General features: G+C 35.0%; 1 protein-coding gene and 1 long non-coding RNA gene across 2 annotated transcripts in view; both read left to right on the forward strand.

The window, feature by feature from the left end:
• Positions 1-17340, forward strand: part of AHR (aryl hydrocarbon receptor) — a 39512-nt gene that overhangs the window by 12797 nt on the left and 9375 nt on the right. Inside the window, exons 3-5 of the mRNA XM_084896469.1 lie at positions 14387-14490; positions 14854-14943; positions 17055-17178. Of these exons, the coding sequence (XP_084752595.1) occupies positions 14387-14490; positions 14854-14943; positions 17055-17178 (318 nt within the window). The remainder of the gene's footprint in view (positions 1-14386; positions 14491-14853; positions 14944-17054; positions 17179-17340) is intronic.
• Positions 5-12062, forward strand: LOC311628896. Its single transcript, XR_014796100.1, has 2 exons — positions 5-2646; positions 2855-12062. It is a non-coding gene; the product is annotated as an uncharacterized lncRNA (long non-coding RNA).

Here is a 17340-nt window from a genome sequence, read left to right on the forward strand (position 1 = left end):
ACAAAAGGGTTTAATTTTTCTATAGTCGCTTATAAAATACTTACGTTGAATTTGGCTGCTCTGTGTTGAAACTGCAAAAATTAACCATATGTGAAAAAGTTTTGTTTATTGCTGTATGATAAAAGTTAAGTAGCAAAGCCAAAATTCTCATATTTCCAAAAGTCAGTTTTCCAGATTTATTCATTAAACAGATGCTGCCATTAAATGATAATGTGGTGTCATTCTTTGATAATTATGGATTTGGAGCTTATGCTCATATTAAGTATGTCAGTTTCCAGTTCCACTTCTTTTTCCAATTTGCTTTTTGGAAGTCTCCTTCTCTCTTTTTTTTACTGGAAAGAGTAAAACACATAATAACTATTATGGATTTCCTTCAGTATGTTTTTATAGATGGATCATTTCATTTATCCTTTCAAAATTATGTATACTTCTGCTTTATATTAACTGTATGTTCAACTAGGAACATGTAATTAAAAGTTTTCTTTTCCACTGAAAAAGGCATTTCATTATAGGAGTTAATAGAATTGGACTTCAGTCTCCATTCAAACTATTGTAGTTAGCAACTCCCTACCTCACTTTATGCAGCTGCAAAGTTAGGGATTAGAGCTAGTTGATATTAGTTACCTTTTAATCATATAGTATTTTCTCTTCATGAAACATGCAAAATGGAAGTTTTTGTTTGAAATGTTTCAATGAGTCTTTTTATGTTAAACCATTTATTGATTTCTTTTTATCTGTTCATATGTCAGAAGTAGATTTTTTTCAGAAAATGTTCAGTGTTTTATATGTATAATGTTATTTTACAAACAGTAAAGGATTAATAAAATCTCAGTGGCCTGTCAGTGCGTTCACACTGCAGTGTACTTACAAATCACTTAGGATCTTGAAAGAGGAAGGTTTTTATGCAGGAGGTTGAAGTATGCCCAGAGACTTTGCATTCCTAACATGCTCTCAGATGGGGCTGATACTGCTGCCTTGGACACATGTGCATATACTTGAATTTTTAATTTGTGTTTAGAATATTGCAAAAACAGTTATTACCTTTTAGGTTTATATTTAGATGGTTATATTTAGAACAGAGTTAGTGTTCAATCTGAGCATCTTTTTTATCTTTTGCTGTTGCTATTTTTTATTTTGGATAAAAGCTATATGGTTTAATGGTTGTGATCAAGGCAATAAACATGGGTTTGAAGCTAATAATTTCAAGGGTTCAAAGTAGACATTTAAATTTTCTCTGATCTATATAAAAAGTCTTTGAATTTTCTGTTTTCATCTGTATCAGACCCTTCATCTTCTAGATGAGTTATGTGATAGTCATTGGTGTATGTTGTGTGTGTGTATCAGCTGTATAGCCATTTTATGGGAGAGTTGGAACTAGAACCCAAGTTTCCAGATTCCCTATGTTGTTTTTCCTGACCATGTCTCAGTTACTTCTCTTTAACGGGAACCATTTACATGGTAAAAACATGGGATTTCCAGATCCATAGTGCTCCAAGTGTAGTCTGCACACAAGCAGATTCGCATCACCTGGGAACTCTGAGCAGTGTCAGATCTTGGGCCCCACCCCAGACCTAGGGCATCATACATTCTGGTGGTGGGGCTAAATGCTGCATGTGGCAGTTTAGGAGCCCCTGTGGTTGACTGTACCCCGAGGCCATTCCCAGCTTCCTGGAATGCTGCCTTGATCCCCAGCATTTCTTCACTTGCTGTGCTTATTGCTTGGCCTTATGGTCGGGCTCCATGACATGTAAGGTGTGGTCTCTGTCTGCACTAAGAGTTAGATAGTTAGTGAACATTCTGGAAGCCAGGAAAGCATTAGTATTCCTTGACTCTGATAAAGATTTATTGATGTGAGTCATTTTGCCTTTTCATTTCCTGCTGCTCTACAATGAGAAATCAAACTAGATATTACAGAGAGAGAAAAAAAAGTGTACAGCCGAAACCGGTTTGGCTCAATGGATAGAGCGTCGGCTTGGGGACTGAAAGGTCCTGGGTTCGATTCCGGTCAAGGGCATGTACCTTGGTTGCGGGCACATCCCCAGTAGGGGGTGTGCAAGAGGCAGCTGATCGATGACTCTCTCTCATCGATGTTTCCAACTCTCTCTCTCCTTTCCTCTCTGTACAAAATCAATAAAATATATTTTAAAAAATAATAATAATAAAAAAAAGTGTACAAGTTGTTCCCTGTTTAGAAGTAGTGGAGCAGAACCGAGCTGCTTAGTGGATGTATAGCCAGTGTGCTATTTAATACTTACATAATTCCTGCTTTCTAGGCTGTGTGTGCATGCACACACACATATACACATACTAATATATATGTATATTTAATGTATACATTTACATACATATTTTTTTCATGATTAGATATGTGTCATGTTCAGTACCTCAATTTAAGGAGTTTCCAAAGAATGTCATAGTTTAGCAGGCTGATTATGGAATTCTTAGTTGTTACAAAGGATTTTCTTAGCTCTATTAATGACTTTATTTTTTGTTCTGGTTCAGGGCATTTGGTGGTAGTTTCTTATTCCCCTATTTGCATCATTTCTTAATCAGTTATATTATCTTGAATTGTAGGTCCTTTGTATTACTGGTTTTTATTGTGCTTCAGAATAGCCTGAAGAGCTTGTTAAAAATGCACATTCTAGGGTAGGGGTGTCGAACTCAATCAGAGAAGGGGCCAAAATCTAAAATCCAGCCTAAATCGCGGGCCGAATGGTTTACTGAACAGTCATAAACTGACAATGTCATAAACTGACAGCGGAGTGCAGTGATGACAGCGCGGTGTGGGCCACATTGCAAGGCCTGGCCAGCCGGATTTGGCCCGCGGGCCTTGTGTTTGACACATGTGTTCTAGGGCATGCCCCTTTTATGCTGATTTTACATAAGTTCTATGTTGAAATCAGGAATCTGTATCCTATATAATAAAAGCCTAATATGCTAAGTGTCTAGTCGTCCATTCAACCGATCAGAGCATAATATGCTAACGATATGCTAAGGATGCTCAATCACTCGCTGTGATATACACTGACCACCAGGGGGCAGACACTTAATTCAGGAGCTACCCCCCGATGATCAGTGTGCTCCCACAGGGATAGCGCCACTCAGCCAGAAGCCAGGCTGATGGCTGGCAAGCGCAGCAGCGGTGGTGGGACCCCCTACCATCTCCACGGCAGCGCTAAGGATGTCTAACTGCTGGCTTAGGCCTGCTCCCCAGCAGTCAGACATCCCCCAAAGGCTCCTGGACTGCAAGAGGGCACAGAGCAGGCTAAGCACACACATTCCCCTCCCAGTGCACGAATTTTGTGTACCAGGCGTCTAGTTTTTAATAAGCAGCCTAGATGAATCTGAGGCAATGATTTAATATGGCCTTGATAAAACACTGAATTAACTTTTAAAAACATTGTTTACCTTCAGAAAGAGAAATCCAAATGTACAAAATTTGAGGAAGACAACAAATAAATTTGCTTGAGCTTCAGTGGCAAGCATACACTAAACAGTTTCTTAGGTTGTGCCAAATACAAGAACAGAGTTAGATGGAATGTAAGGGGGAAAAAATCAGTAAAAAAAAAAAAAAAAAAAAAAGATCCCAAAGTTGTGTCCAGTGGTCTAGGATGGCAATGCAATATTTTTGAGAGAACACAGGGTAAAATTTTAAGGTAATCCTTAGACCTGAAGGCATACTACATGCAAACTGTTGGCAGTCAGTAGGATTTCTGTGTGCTAAAACCACTATTAGGGAAACAGTCTAGTGAAGTTAAGGGAAGCTCCAAGTGAATAACAGGATGCAAACAGGGGGTGTGTGAATTCCTGAGGAAAGGACAATATAAACGAGTAATCATACAATCTTGTTAGAAAGGAAACTCAAGTTTTACTGTAACAATAGATATTTTTCCAAGAAAATACATCTATTTATTGCAAGTTTAAATAATCTAACTTGGATGGATCTTTTTAAACTTTGGGGCTCTGCTATCCTGCTTAAGCAATACTTAAAAGTTTTTAAGTACAACACTAACATTTATACATATTTAATTAAAACATCCTAAAATATAACTGAAGTGCTTGAACAAGACAACCATTCTCTCAGTTAAGGTTAGAAGCAGTTCTTTAATACTATTAAATTTAAATTGTTTTATGATAAATTTTGTAATTCAAGGTTGTGCTTTTTTCTAAACCCTGCATGAGTTCTGAATTCACAAAGAAGAAATAAAGGGAAAAAACATTTCTGCCCTAATAGCTTAAGGTCTAGTGTCTCAGAAACTGACATACAGTATATTATTAATGTACATTAAATACTGGTAATGCAACATCTAAGAAGTATTTTAAAGGGATGTGTTATTAGTTCAGGCTTAAATTAAAGACATACTTGACGGAAACTTTGAATGTTTAATCCTTAAAAACTCTTGAACTACATATATATTCTAGGCAATGAAGCTCAGAGAATCATTTTTCAGTTTTAGTCTTTGCTGATGCTACAGATGACATAGTCATTTCAGAAATGTTACAATATAGTGCTTTATTGGGGGATGCACTTCACCATGCCAGATAATTGCCTATTTCTCTCACTAGAATGGAAGTTCCTTGATAATAGCTTAAACACTTAAAGCAATGCCCGCCCTATAGTAGGCATTCAATAAATGTTTATTAACTTTATTTCATTAACTTATGTCTGAAAAGCAATGTAAATTTCATATAGAATATTCTAGATTGATGTGTTTAGACATACATTTCTGGGGCTTGTTTAAGATATTAATATTCTTTTTACTATTTCCAGATAATATTTCTGTTAATAGCCAATTTGCCATTGTTGGTTGTACCAATTAGTTTATTCTCTGGCTATAAATATCCAGATGCAAGAAATAATTTGTTTTATTGAATTGTTGCAGTCAGAGTTCTTACATGGTCTGTGACTGGCTGGGTTGGACAGTGAGACATGTTGATGTATTCAAGGTCTCAAATGTCAAATCTCTGTCGCCTCTTTTGAACTTGTTAGTATCACTCTCTCTTTCCTTGGTGCTTTCAGACTGCCAGTGCCTTCCTTAGCCATCCTCTGCATTCCTTTGTCATCACTTTATATTTATCACCTTGTTCCTGGGCCACTGCACCTTTTCTTCTTTGCTAGATGCTCCTTTTGTACTTCACAGCAGGCTGGCAGTCTTGTTACATTTTTATTTTGTCAGCAGTGATGGGATGTACACATAGGCCTCGGGAGTTTAAAAAAAAAAATCACCTTTGCAAATTTGAGACATGAAAAGTTTAAGAATAAGGTGATAGTTTATTTATTTTTTTATTTCTGCACAGTGGACACATTTAGACACATTTTGGGATTAATCATAGACTAATAACAGAAATAATAATTAAAACAGTAGAAGCTGCATAAGTTCTAAGTCAGTTTTCCTCGGTAGCACTGCTCTTCTGTGTTACCTTATATTCCTCCTTGCTTATTCTTATTTTTTAAAGACTTCTCTAAATTATTGTATTTTTGAAGTATTTCTGGAGATCCTTTCGTTTTTAGCAAATAATAGAAATCCAAAATTGCTGTTTTCTGATGTTGGCAATTAAACATTGTTAAGTGCAAGTTTTCACCTCTCAGGAGAGATTAAGTCATAGCAGCAGGGAGCCCGGCGACAGATAAGTGGGCAAATGGAGCTATGACCTGAGGAGTGTGTGCACTTCCGTGCTGGGGATGCAGACTGGAAGAGGCCCTAAAATCCTTAAAGTCATCTTTAAACCTTCTCACCAAATTCCAGAATGTTAAGATTATACTGGCCTTGTTTAATAATAATTAAAAAAAAAAAAAAAAGTGGAACATAAAAGGAAGAAACAAACCACAAAATGAGTATTAAACTCAAATACCTCTGAGATAGAAAACATTTACTATAAAATAACTTCATGACTGTGATCAATAACAGTTTATTAAGAGAGAGTAGGATGTGGGCAGTTCCATTCCAGCCTTTGAAATTGGTTGATCTTCAGAGAAAGGGTAGTTTCCTTCTATACTGTCTCTCTCAGTGTCAGGATGAAACAGTGGGCATTGGTCTTGTTGACCAATCTGAATAGGTACAGTAATGTTTTATTGCTAGTAAGAGTAATTTTCATATGAAAATTTGAATTAGAGTTCATTATTGTCTTTTAAAATATTTATCATCATGTAAGTAGTATGTTTAAATCATTCTCATTTTGGACAGCAATCCCCAGAATTAAAAACTTGGGAATAACTAATTCAAGTTCTCTGTTGAGACACAAATATCTGAGATAAAAAGACGGAAAAGTCTTCTTTCTATGAGACAGTAGTAGGGATCAATGACATAATTTAGTAAAATATTCAGAGTAAATATTGCATCATTTAAAATGTAATCATTAACTGAGAAATCTTTTACCTCCAACATGCTGTCTGAGTCATGGGTCATTCCATATGACCCTTTAAATAGTGAGATGAATACATTTACTTTGTAGAAAGGAAATAATTTTTCTTTCCGAGAAACAGAAACATGCTTTTGTGCAAATGCATTAAATCTGACAAAAGTGAGTTTAGGGATCTGAGTTTCTAATTCCTAATCTTGCATTTGCAAATGTCATTGGGAATAGTTTTCTGGTTAATTTGTAAACTAGTAATGTAGGGGGAAATCTGAGTTTTGAATCATTAAAATAATCACCATTTTATAAAGTGTATTATTTGCATACTAGAGTATTTCAAATCTCAATTGTAAAATATGCTGTGTGAGGAGAGGATGAGAACAGTTGATATTATGTGATGATCTTAACATTTATTCAACTTCCCCGATTACCTTGGGTCTTTGCTGACTTCATTTTAAATTAAAAATTATTTGTGCTCCCTTCTTAGTCTTCCTTTGGTAGGTGCTTTAACAGTTCATTTCTGGTTCATTAGCTTTTTAAAAGAGAGCTATTGTGTTTATTCAGCTTTCACTTGCATGTTTCCCTGGATTTCAGTCCTGTTCTGGTATCTGTAACAAGAACATTATCTTGAAAAACTATATATACACACACACACACACACACACACACACACACACACATATACTTGTATCAATGCCAAGAATGAGCTGTAAAAATGAAGGAAAAAGTTGTTTGAAGGGTTGACATTGTATGAAGTTAAATGGGTTTGTATCTGTCACTGTACAAAGTGATTACCATATTATTGACTATACGAGGGGCCGGTGCATGAATTCGTGCATGGGTGGGGTCCAGCTGGTCCACCCTGATGGGGGCCAATCAAGGCTGGGCTGGCTGGGCGAAGGGAACATGGAAGGCTGGCTGGCCAGCCCTGCGGCAGATCAGGCCAGTTGTCCAGCCACAGTGGGCATCATAGCAACCATTTGTTCCAGTGTTCTGGTCGCTGGGTATATATATATATATATATATATATATATATATATATATATATATATATATATATATATATATTCCCTATACATTACAATCCCCATAAGTTATTTAATTTATAACTGGAATTTATCCCTCATATTCTCCTAATTCTAGAAATGTTCAAAGTGGGTTTGTTTGCATAAAAGGTCAGCACATTTGAAATCATCAAATAGTATTCAGTTTAATTTAGCCATGGCATTAGCCTTTTTACATTGTAATTCAGCTATGTATTTCCCCCCCAGAATTCACATTTAAATATGAAACTCTATAATATTTATGACACCTTCAGTAACTAAAATGATAAAATTTAGAGATTCTTTTGAATTTTAATTTATGGACTTTATAAAATCAAATCCATGTAAATTGAAATATGAATAAAAATAATAGTATTCATATGGAGTCAGGTTAAGGTTGTATTCAAATCTTGGCTCTTACACTCAATAATATAAACTCTTTGGATCAGAAAATATCTCTTTTTCATCCCATATTCTAATTTAAAGTGTGAAGTTCATTAGATTTTATGATTAAGTTTAATATTATTTTCTACAGGTTACTCTCATCTCTGAGTTTTTTGTTTGCTTTGACACATTTTAAAAAAATGTGACAAATATATATCAAAGATTCAAACTAATTCAAACTCATTACATCCTTTATTACATGTTTTGCTTCTTTCCTGTCTTAAATTTATTACTTTAATGGGTTTTCTCTTTGATCATTACCAAGTGTTTTATGACTAGGATCCTTAATTGCTTGACTATGAATGGTTGAGTTGGTCATAAATTTAACCTTTAGTCTTATTTTGGGGGGAGGGAAGAGATAATACTAAAAGGCGATTTTTTGTTTTTATTTTTTCCCAAATATATGTTTTAAATGTCTATAATTAAATCACTTGATTCTTTTACGATGTTTTGTGACCTGGTTAATGGAAAATTACATCTTCACATAACAGTGTTTTAGAAATTGTGTTCATATAACATTAATCATTTTAAGGCCTGTAATGACACACATTATGACTAATTTTTATTTATTAATCTTTTTATTTTTAAATCCTGCTCTTACAGCTTTTTGATGTTTTGATCAACCAGTATTAATCAGCTCAAATTTATTTGTTCATGGCTGAGATTTAGATTTTGGAATCATTATAATATAGTTGGACTAATATTTTAAACCGTAGGAGCTATTAAAAACTTCCAGGGGAAAGTATATAGAGTAAGAAGAAGAATACCAAAGATGAAATGTCTTAATGATGGTCAGAGGTAGAGGAAAGAAAATTTGTGCATGTGTGAAATCTGAAACTATAGTATGTGATAATGTGTTCACTTGAAATTGCTTTCATTTGGTGTTTCAAATTCTTAGAGGGCCAAAGAGAAAATGGCACATGAAAGTGTAAACAAAAATGGAATAATAATACTAAATGAAGTAGGTAATTTCTGGTTCTTGGTTGTCCATAGAAGCCATCAAACCATTCAAGTGTCAGCAGTGGGTGGTAAGCAGTCAAATTGGCTCAACTCAACCTAAAATTGTCCTTATTGAATCCTTTCTGTTTCTTCGAGCCTTCAGTTTGCCCACTTGATGTGGGAATGCCCTTTTTGGTCAGTTTTAGAGGTTATTTCAGTGTCAGCTGGATTCTTGACAGTGTCTAGTTTGAGGTGTCCAGTCTGTGTGTGATGAAGCCAGCATTCCCTCTCTCTGTCTCAGCCTGGTACCGGGAGAGTGTCATGTAAGCAAAGCACCTGCAGGCAGGAGATGTAAAGGGAATTCATTCACTAATCTTGTGGCCTTAGATAAGACCTTTACCCTCCACGGTCCACGTTGTCTTCGTCCTCTCAGGACAGGAAAAGTGCTTGCTTGCCTGATGTTTTGAGTTGGCAGTGGATTTGTCCTAAAAATAAGAGATTTGTGAAGGAAGTGTCACAATTAAAACTGTTATATCAATGATAAACAATTTTTGCAAAATAATATTTTACTTTTTATTTTTTTAATAGAGAACTTCATTGTTGAATATACGTAGAGGCATATGGACCTGATTTTAATATAACCTGAGAATCCCTTTGTTGAATTAATTTGTAATTTTCAGCCTTTTTTTTATATAATGTGTAATAATTTATTACCCCCTCTCTGTTTCAGAAGAGGCACACATTCAACTTTAGACACTTTATTCAAGGACAAGTGACATAGTTTGCTTTGGTGAGAGTAGAAAGTGTGGATACAGTATGCTTGCTAAACCAAATATGTTTTCCTTTTCATTAAGAAATATTGCATTATTTAACCCTACCTAATTTACAAAAGTTTATGTAGTTGGATTTTATAAGTTATAGCTTTGCTCTCTTTTATGCTTATATCAGTGTGGGAATGGAATTTAACTTTTTCTTCCAGAAGTATTAAAGAAGATGATAAATATTATAAAATAAATTGAATTCAATTAGATTTAAAAGGCTTATGATTTTCCCTGGCAAGACATTTTATCATCTCCTCATTCTGTTTAAATGCAAGCTATAGTAACAAAATACAAAATATAGTTTACCACATGCCAATATTTCTTCCTCTTGAATTTCTCTAACAATTCAGAGTCTATTTTCTGGAGAGGAAATACTTGGCTTATAGGGAAACATGGAAATCTGAGCTTAGATATATAAGGAAGAAAAGTGCCGTACTAGGAAATATGGATATGGTTAAATGCATGTGGGAATAAGACTTGAATCAGTCTGTAATGGGACAGTTTGATAAGCTTAATATATTTACACTTAAATTCCATCATCAGTTAAAGTTTTATTTGTACTTCATTGATCTTTCAGTGAAGAAATAGTTGAAATATTTTTAGTTTATTAATATTTCATTGAATGTTCAATGTCACATCTGCACACATGGGATTTTAACAAATGTCTGTTTAGTATGCAAATCCTCCCCAAGTAGCAGAATCAGCTAGAGACGTTTTTTCAGAGATTACATTTTCTTTCTACGAACTATCGTATATTTAATTCCCATGATATATGTTAAAAGTGTCCTTATGCATCTGAATAGGCATATAGTTTTTATAGCAACTTGCTGTTGTATAGTACTTTCAAGTCTTTGTTGTAGATAGCATTGTGGGTATCACAAAAGTCTTACTGGATACTTAGTACTCTCTAGAGATGAGAAAATACGCCACTATTCCTGGTGTGCACTTAGTGTTAGTTTTCCATAATGGTTTGAGGGTGTGTAAATGCAGTATATAGCTGTGAGTTATAGATTCCAGGTCCTATTACCCAGGTACTCAACATGTTATTTTAGGCTTCACAAGAATTTGTCTCCAGATCTATCACTTCCTCATTTAAAGATGAGGGAACTAAAGGTTGAAAGGAGTTAGCAGAGGGAGATGTCTGGTAGCTGGTTAATAATAGCAAACACATTCAGGGTCAGGCTACCTCTAATCCAGGCTCTGCCACTTAGAGCTCTATGACCTTGGGAAAGGTTTTTAACCTCCATAAGTCTCAGTTTCCGAAAATATTGAAAGGTCAAGAATGTCCACTCTCATAGGACTATTGTGAACATTAAATAAGATATAATACATGGAAACTGCTTGACATACAATGTGTGCTCAGTATGTATATTATTACTAAGGAAATTACTGAAGGCCACTCAGATGCTAGGGAGAGGCACTGATGACAGCATCCTAGGTCACTTTCTGACTCTTGCTGCTTTCTAACCAAGGCATGAGATGTATGTGTGAAAGTGAGTAGTATTAGTTACTATAGCTTCTAATAATTTTAAGAAGGGAGAGGTAGTGAGTATATAAAGAAAGAGAGATCAAACTTCATGGAAGGCATAAATTACATAACTAGGGTTGAAAGGCCAGGACATCAAAGAAGTTTTCTAAAATGTCACATTGTATTTTTTTAGATGACAATGGAAAGGGAGTTCACCCTTCCTGGACGCATCCTTGCACAATATTTACTTAAATCCTTTACAGATTATTAACCTTAAACATGAGAGCAACAGAAACATTCGTTTGTTTTTCCAAGTTCCCTCCAGTGATCCTTCCCCAAAATGCACTTGTCACTTTTCCCACTTAAGCAGTAGTTATATATGCCTCAGTTTCCAAAAATATTGAAAGGTCAAGAACGTCCACTCTCATAAGACTATTATAAACATTAAATAAGATATAATACATGGAAACTGCTTGACATACAATGTCCTTCCAACATTTAGAATGGTAGGCGTTGCTGTTTAGAACAAGTTTCTTCTTTTCTGTCTCAAGTTCCTGTAATACTTTAGTTAAATATCATTTGGTACTTAATATTTTTCACATTCTTTTCTAGTTCTTTATTTCCATGGCTTAGATTCCCTACTTAAAGGCAGTCTGCCTAATGCATAATTACACTGGCTAATATCCCAAATACGAGGCCCAAAACAAATTGTAAATTACTCTGAGATGAATGGTTTCTTTCATTCCTTATTCATCTTCTCAGTGGGCCAATAACTCTAGTTGGAACTAACATCAATTCTATTGATTAAAAATTAATTTTAAAAGATTCCTACTAGGATAATTTAGAGAGTTTAAATTTTACACTTGTTAGTGTCAATTTTCAAGATTGTTTCACTAGTTTCCTAATGTAAGAGTTTTATTTTTGTGTGTATATTTTTGCTATTATTTTCATAGAAAACTTACTGATATTTGGTATAACTTAAATTGTGCCACATACTGGAGATTTTGGAAAAAAAAAAAAAAGTGGAGTTAACCCTGACATCATGAAGTTTTAATGCATTTAAGCAAATTTGTCCATTAAAAAGCAAAGAGCCATTAGAAAGCAAACAACAACAAAACTACACAGTAGAAAAGGAGAAGAAGCCCTTTCAGTGAGAAGAGATTAAGCATTCCCTTTGGTCTTGATTGACTGTTAGATCGATTAATTTACCTAAAAATGTGTTTTGGCCTAAGGAAATCTGTTGTCTGGCCTTTTGTAGTTGTTATATTCAGAGGCCAGACTTTTGGCCTCTTCTTTCAAAGAGATATGTTTCAGGTTCTGCAAAGGCAAGAATTTAGCATGAGATCCCAGTGTGGCACTTGATGATTTACCAGAACATGAACTTCAAACAAGAAATGGTTTTATATGACTAGTGCCCCAGTGCACAAATTAGTGCACAGGTGGGGTCCCTCAGCCTGGTCAGCAATAGGGGCAGTCTCACCCAGTCCTGATTGAAGCCAATGGGACCGGCCAGCTGGGTAGGGCCCATGGGAGATTGGCTGGCCGGCAGGGGAGGGACTGTGGGAGGGTCCCAGGGTGTGCCTGGCCCTCTTACTCAGTCCCCATTCGGCCTCTCATTCCCAATTGGCCAGACCCCAGTAGCAAGCTAACCTACTACCAGTTAGAGCATGTGCCCTCTGGTAGTCAGTGTGCATCATAACAAATGGTCCAGCAGTCCACTGATCAGTCGGACACTTAGCATATTATGCTTTTATTATATAGGATGCTTTACTCAGATCGAGAGAAAAGCTGGTTATTAGTAAGTCTCCAGTTTTCACCAAGCCTCGTTATCTTTCTCACATAAATCTACTGAAATCAGAAGTCTTAAAGTAAAGTCAAAGTCCATTTTGTTTAATGGTTTCTCTTATTTAACTATCACAGGTTAAAAGAGAATAGACAAATGGAAAGATATTGTGGCTATATCTGAATGGTTATACTTTCAATCCATAAGCTCTGGGAAATGGGGCTAATCATTAAAGCTTCCATTTATTGAACATATGCTAGGAACTTGACCTGTATTCTCATTATTCTTCACAGCAATCCTGCAGGATGGTTGGTTGATTTCAGTTATCACTTCACATATTAGGAGATAGGCTACAAGAGCTCACACGTTAAGTGGCAGAGCTAAGATGTGAATTTAATTATATCAGACACCAACGTTCACATGCTCCAAAATAAGATAATATCTGAGAGTGCTTGGAAAAATTCTATATAGGTAAATAGTAGTTATTTCTGTTCAGCTGTTGCCTCCCAGACTACAAATACATACATGCATGTGTGCATGCACACACACACACACACACACACACACACACACAATGAGAGAAAGATATGGGAGGGAATAAAGGAGAAAAACATTACAGTATGCCACTGCTAGTAGTAAACATCTCACCATGCCATCAGCCTTCTTTTTATTTATATAGGTTATCCCCAAAAATGTACACATACTTTGAATAATTATTAATTCCATGGGTTAAATATAAAAAGAAATAAACATCAACTGAGCCATCAGAAAAAAAGTGTTTGTACATTTTTGAGGGACAGTCTGTATTATTCACAAGCAGTTAGAAGATAGTAATGAAGGAGAAGCCACTTTACTAATGTCCGAAATTTAGGATTAAACAAAAAAATAATGTGCAAATCTTTATTGTGGATGACTTCAATACACTCTAGTGGGATAAAGAATATAGACTTGAGCCAATGGAAAAAACACACATGTTCTTGGATAGAATAATTCAACATCATAAATATAATTCTTCATGAGTTAATTTGTAGATTTAACATGCACCTAATAAGAATACTGACAGCAGTTTACCCCCAAACCAGACAAGACATTCTAAATTTAATGGAAATATATTTCTTGATAAGGTGTATGGTTGATTCTTTCTCTTGACCACCACTAGTTCGTTGATGTTTAGAATATTATTTGTAGGTATTAAAATTATTTTTATAGGTTATGTTTTGATGAACCTTATTCTCATAATACTAGTATAGGAATGGGAGGAGTATTTATAGCAGCACCATACAATTCTTTGAAATTCCTAGACTAAGTTATATTCCAAAAATTATATAGGGAACCATCAAAAATTATTTTTAAGATTCTGTCATCTGAGTTGGAAATCACCCATTGGCAAAGGGTTATTTACTGTCATTATAGTACACACCAGTATTTCCTTTTTTTGTTTGGTTTGGTATATAGAGGTTTTCTTCACAGCCCTTGGAAACCATTTATTTTTAAAACTTCTTACTGTATCATTGTTTTTCTGGTTTTTCCAAAGTTGCACTAAAATCCTCCCCAACTGACAGAAATGGAATCCAGGATAACTGTAGAACAAATTTTGGGGAAGGCCTGAACTTTCATGAAGGAGAATTCTTATTACAGGTAAATTTTAATAAATATAGTTCCTTATAATTAGGATGACAGTTGTAAATGGAGAGTCCATTCATGGGTCGTTTAATTACTTCCAGTTCATTTTGAGGTAGAAGTCACCCAGTGTCGCATTCCACTTCTGTTTGCACTGCAGTAGCATGTAATGCTCCACTCCCCAGATGTATGGTATGTCTGTGTGTGTGTGTGTGTGTGTGTGTGTGTGTGTGTGTGTGTGTGTGTGAGTGAGAGATTTGTAATCATTTAGCCATTTTAAAGAGTTTTTAGCAATAAAAGTATCAGCCTTAATTGAAGTCAATATTTATGAGTGACAATATTATTAGTCACATACTGATTTTATAACTTTTTTCTCGGTAGGCTCTGAATGGCTTTGTGTTGGTTGTCACTACAGATGCCTTGGTCTTTTATGCTTCTTCTACTATACAAGATTATTTGGGATTTCAGCAGGTAAATATTCTCAGGTCATTAAAAAAATTTGTACTTTTTATGTACCTTATACTTTAGGGACACAATGGATAATTGCTACATATAAAATATCAAAATATTGATATGTGCTATAAAATAAAAATTATGTGTTTTCAGCTAATATATTTTATACTATTAATAATTTACTACATTATAATTTCCTTAAAAGTTTATGCAATTTATGCATATTGTGTTTCTCCGCTCACTTATGAAGGAACTCTTATATAAAAGAAACATTCAGGGAAGGGGCAGATAGGGTTTGAATGGAGCAGGCAAGAGGATATTTGCCATCTAATTCATATGGATATCCACTGGAGAATATATGGCAACTATGAAATAAATGAGGTAATATGTAAAGGTATACCATGGTTTATACCTTTCATTCTGATTTATGGGGATTATGGAATCTTTGCTGAGGGAAATGGTATTTAAGCTAATTTAAGGAAAGTGTAGGATTCAGATGGGTTGACAATTGTGGAGGGGACACAGGGAAGAAAAGACAGAAGTACTATAAGCAATTGACTAGAATGCTTTCAAAGAGGTGAATGTGTCTGGTTTTTGTTTTTTATTGTTATTGAATGAATAGTAAGTGGACTAGTGATTAAGGTGTTTGATGTATTGGAGGGAAAAGAATATGTTATTTGAACACAATTGAATGCTAGGTATATTATGTATCAATAGTTCCTAAATTCTAACCTGCATAAGACTCACCTGAAGAACTTGATAAAATGATATAAAATTTTAGGCCTTAAACGCCCCCCCCAGTATTTGATTCAGTAGATCAAAGCAGGACCCAGGAATGTGTATTCCTAGCAAGCTCACAGGTGATGTCAACTGCTTGTTCACACTAGTATTTAAACTGAAGATTAATCTGTGCTCTATACACCCTGGAAGCCATTAAACATTTATTTTAAAGGGAATGTGTATACTCCTGCTTGTGTTTCAGATGATAACTCTGGCAATTGTGTAATGTCTGTCATAGAGATGGCTTAATGCTAGAAGATCAAGTTAATAGGGAGATTTCACTAAAGAGCTAAACTAATGGAATCTAGCTGTTACCACAGTTTCTAAAGATATTCCTGAAGATAATTTTGCTGACCCAACCTTAAAACTGCTTTCAGACTTTTTAAATTATGAGGAAAATACACTAATGTCTATTGAAAGGCCTGTTTGAAACTTAATTACCTAGTTATCTTAATTATTTGATAATGTAATTCCTATCCATCATGAAATCAACAAGATTAGCTATTTCCCAATCTATTTTTCCCCTATTTGTACACATGAGCCTAGATGTTCTTTAAGAAGACATTCGTATCTGACATGGGTGGAGGCTTAGGCACCATTGAACTGCAAGTTGTCACTCCTTAGTGGGCAATGACATAGATATAGTGATTCACCATCAACTATTCTTTTTAGTTGTTTAGTATGGCATAAAATAGAATGCACAAAGTGTTTTGTTGAAACTTTCATGTGTGTATATGTACATATGTGATGGGTGGAAAATGTATTCAGTACCATGAGTTGTAGTAAAAATAAATTTAAAAATATATACATATATATATATATATATATATATATATATATATGAATGAAAAATACTGTCTTAAGGATTAAGGGCTCATCACTGGAATAAATGCTGGGAGGCAAATAGTAGAGGAAGAATTCTACCCTGGTAAAGGCATATTTCTTACTTTTTTGGAGTCTATTTAGGATAATTCAATTACAGAAAACTGTTAGAAAACAGTGAAGAAAATACATAATGAATATTATTCAGCTTAGAGAAGTCAGAGACAACTGGGTATTTCCATAAGGTTTTGTTAAAAACGTAGGACTTAAAAGATCAAAAAGGGGTAAAAATAAGTGAAGAAGTGACTTACTTAACTGAAGAATATTTATATGGCAAATAACTTCTGGCTTATCAATTAGAACTAGTCTCTTCCTAGCTTTTCCTGTCTTGGGTAACTGGAGAGCTTTGCAATTTTGCAAGTCATTTGCTTTATTCATCATTAATCTGGCTAGGTTCTGAAATCACATTAGTATGTCATGTTTATTTCTTTAGTTGGTACTATCTTATTTGTGTTTTTTCCCCTTAGTCTGATGTCATACATCAGAGTGTGTATGAACTTATCCATACTGAAGACCGAGCTGAATTTCAGCGTCAGCTACACTGGGGATTAAACCCTTCACAACATACAGACTCTGGACAAAGAATTGATGGTAAGAATGTTTATAAAAAGATAGCTTTGGACCCTGGGTATCTCAATGATTAGAGTGCCATCCCAATATGCCAGAGTTGCAGGTTCGATCCCCTGTCAGGACACATACAAGAAACCAAGGAATTCATAAATAAGTGGCACAACAAATCCATGTCTCGCCCTC

This window comes from Pipistrellus hanaki (genome assembly GCF_964339955.1).
Source record: "Pipistrellus hanaki genome assembly, chromosome: 10".
Classification (NCBI taxonomy): Eukaryota; Metazoa; Chordata; class Mammalia; order Chiroptera; family Vespertilionidae; genus Pipistrellus; species Pipistrellus hanaki.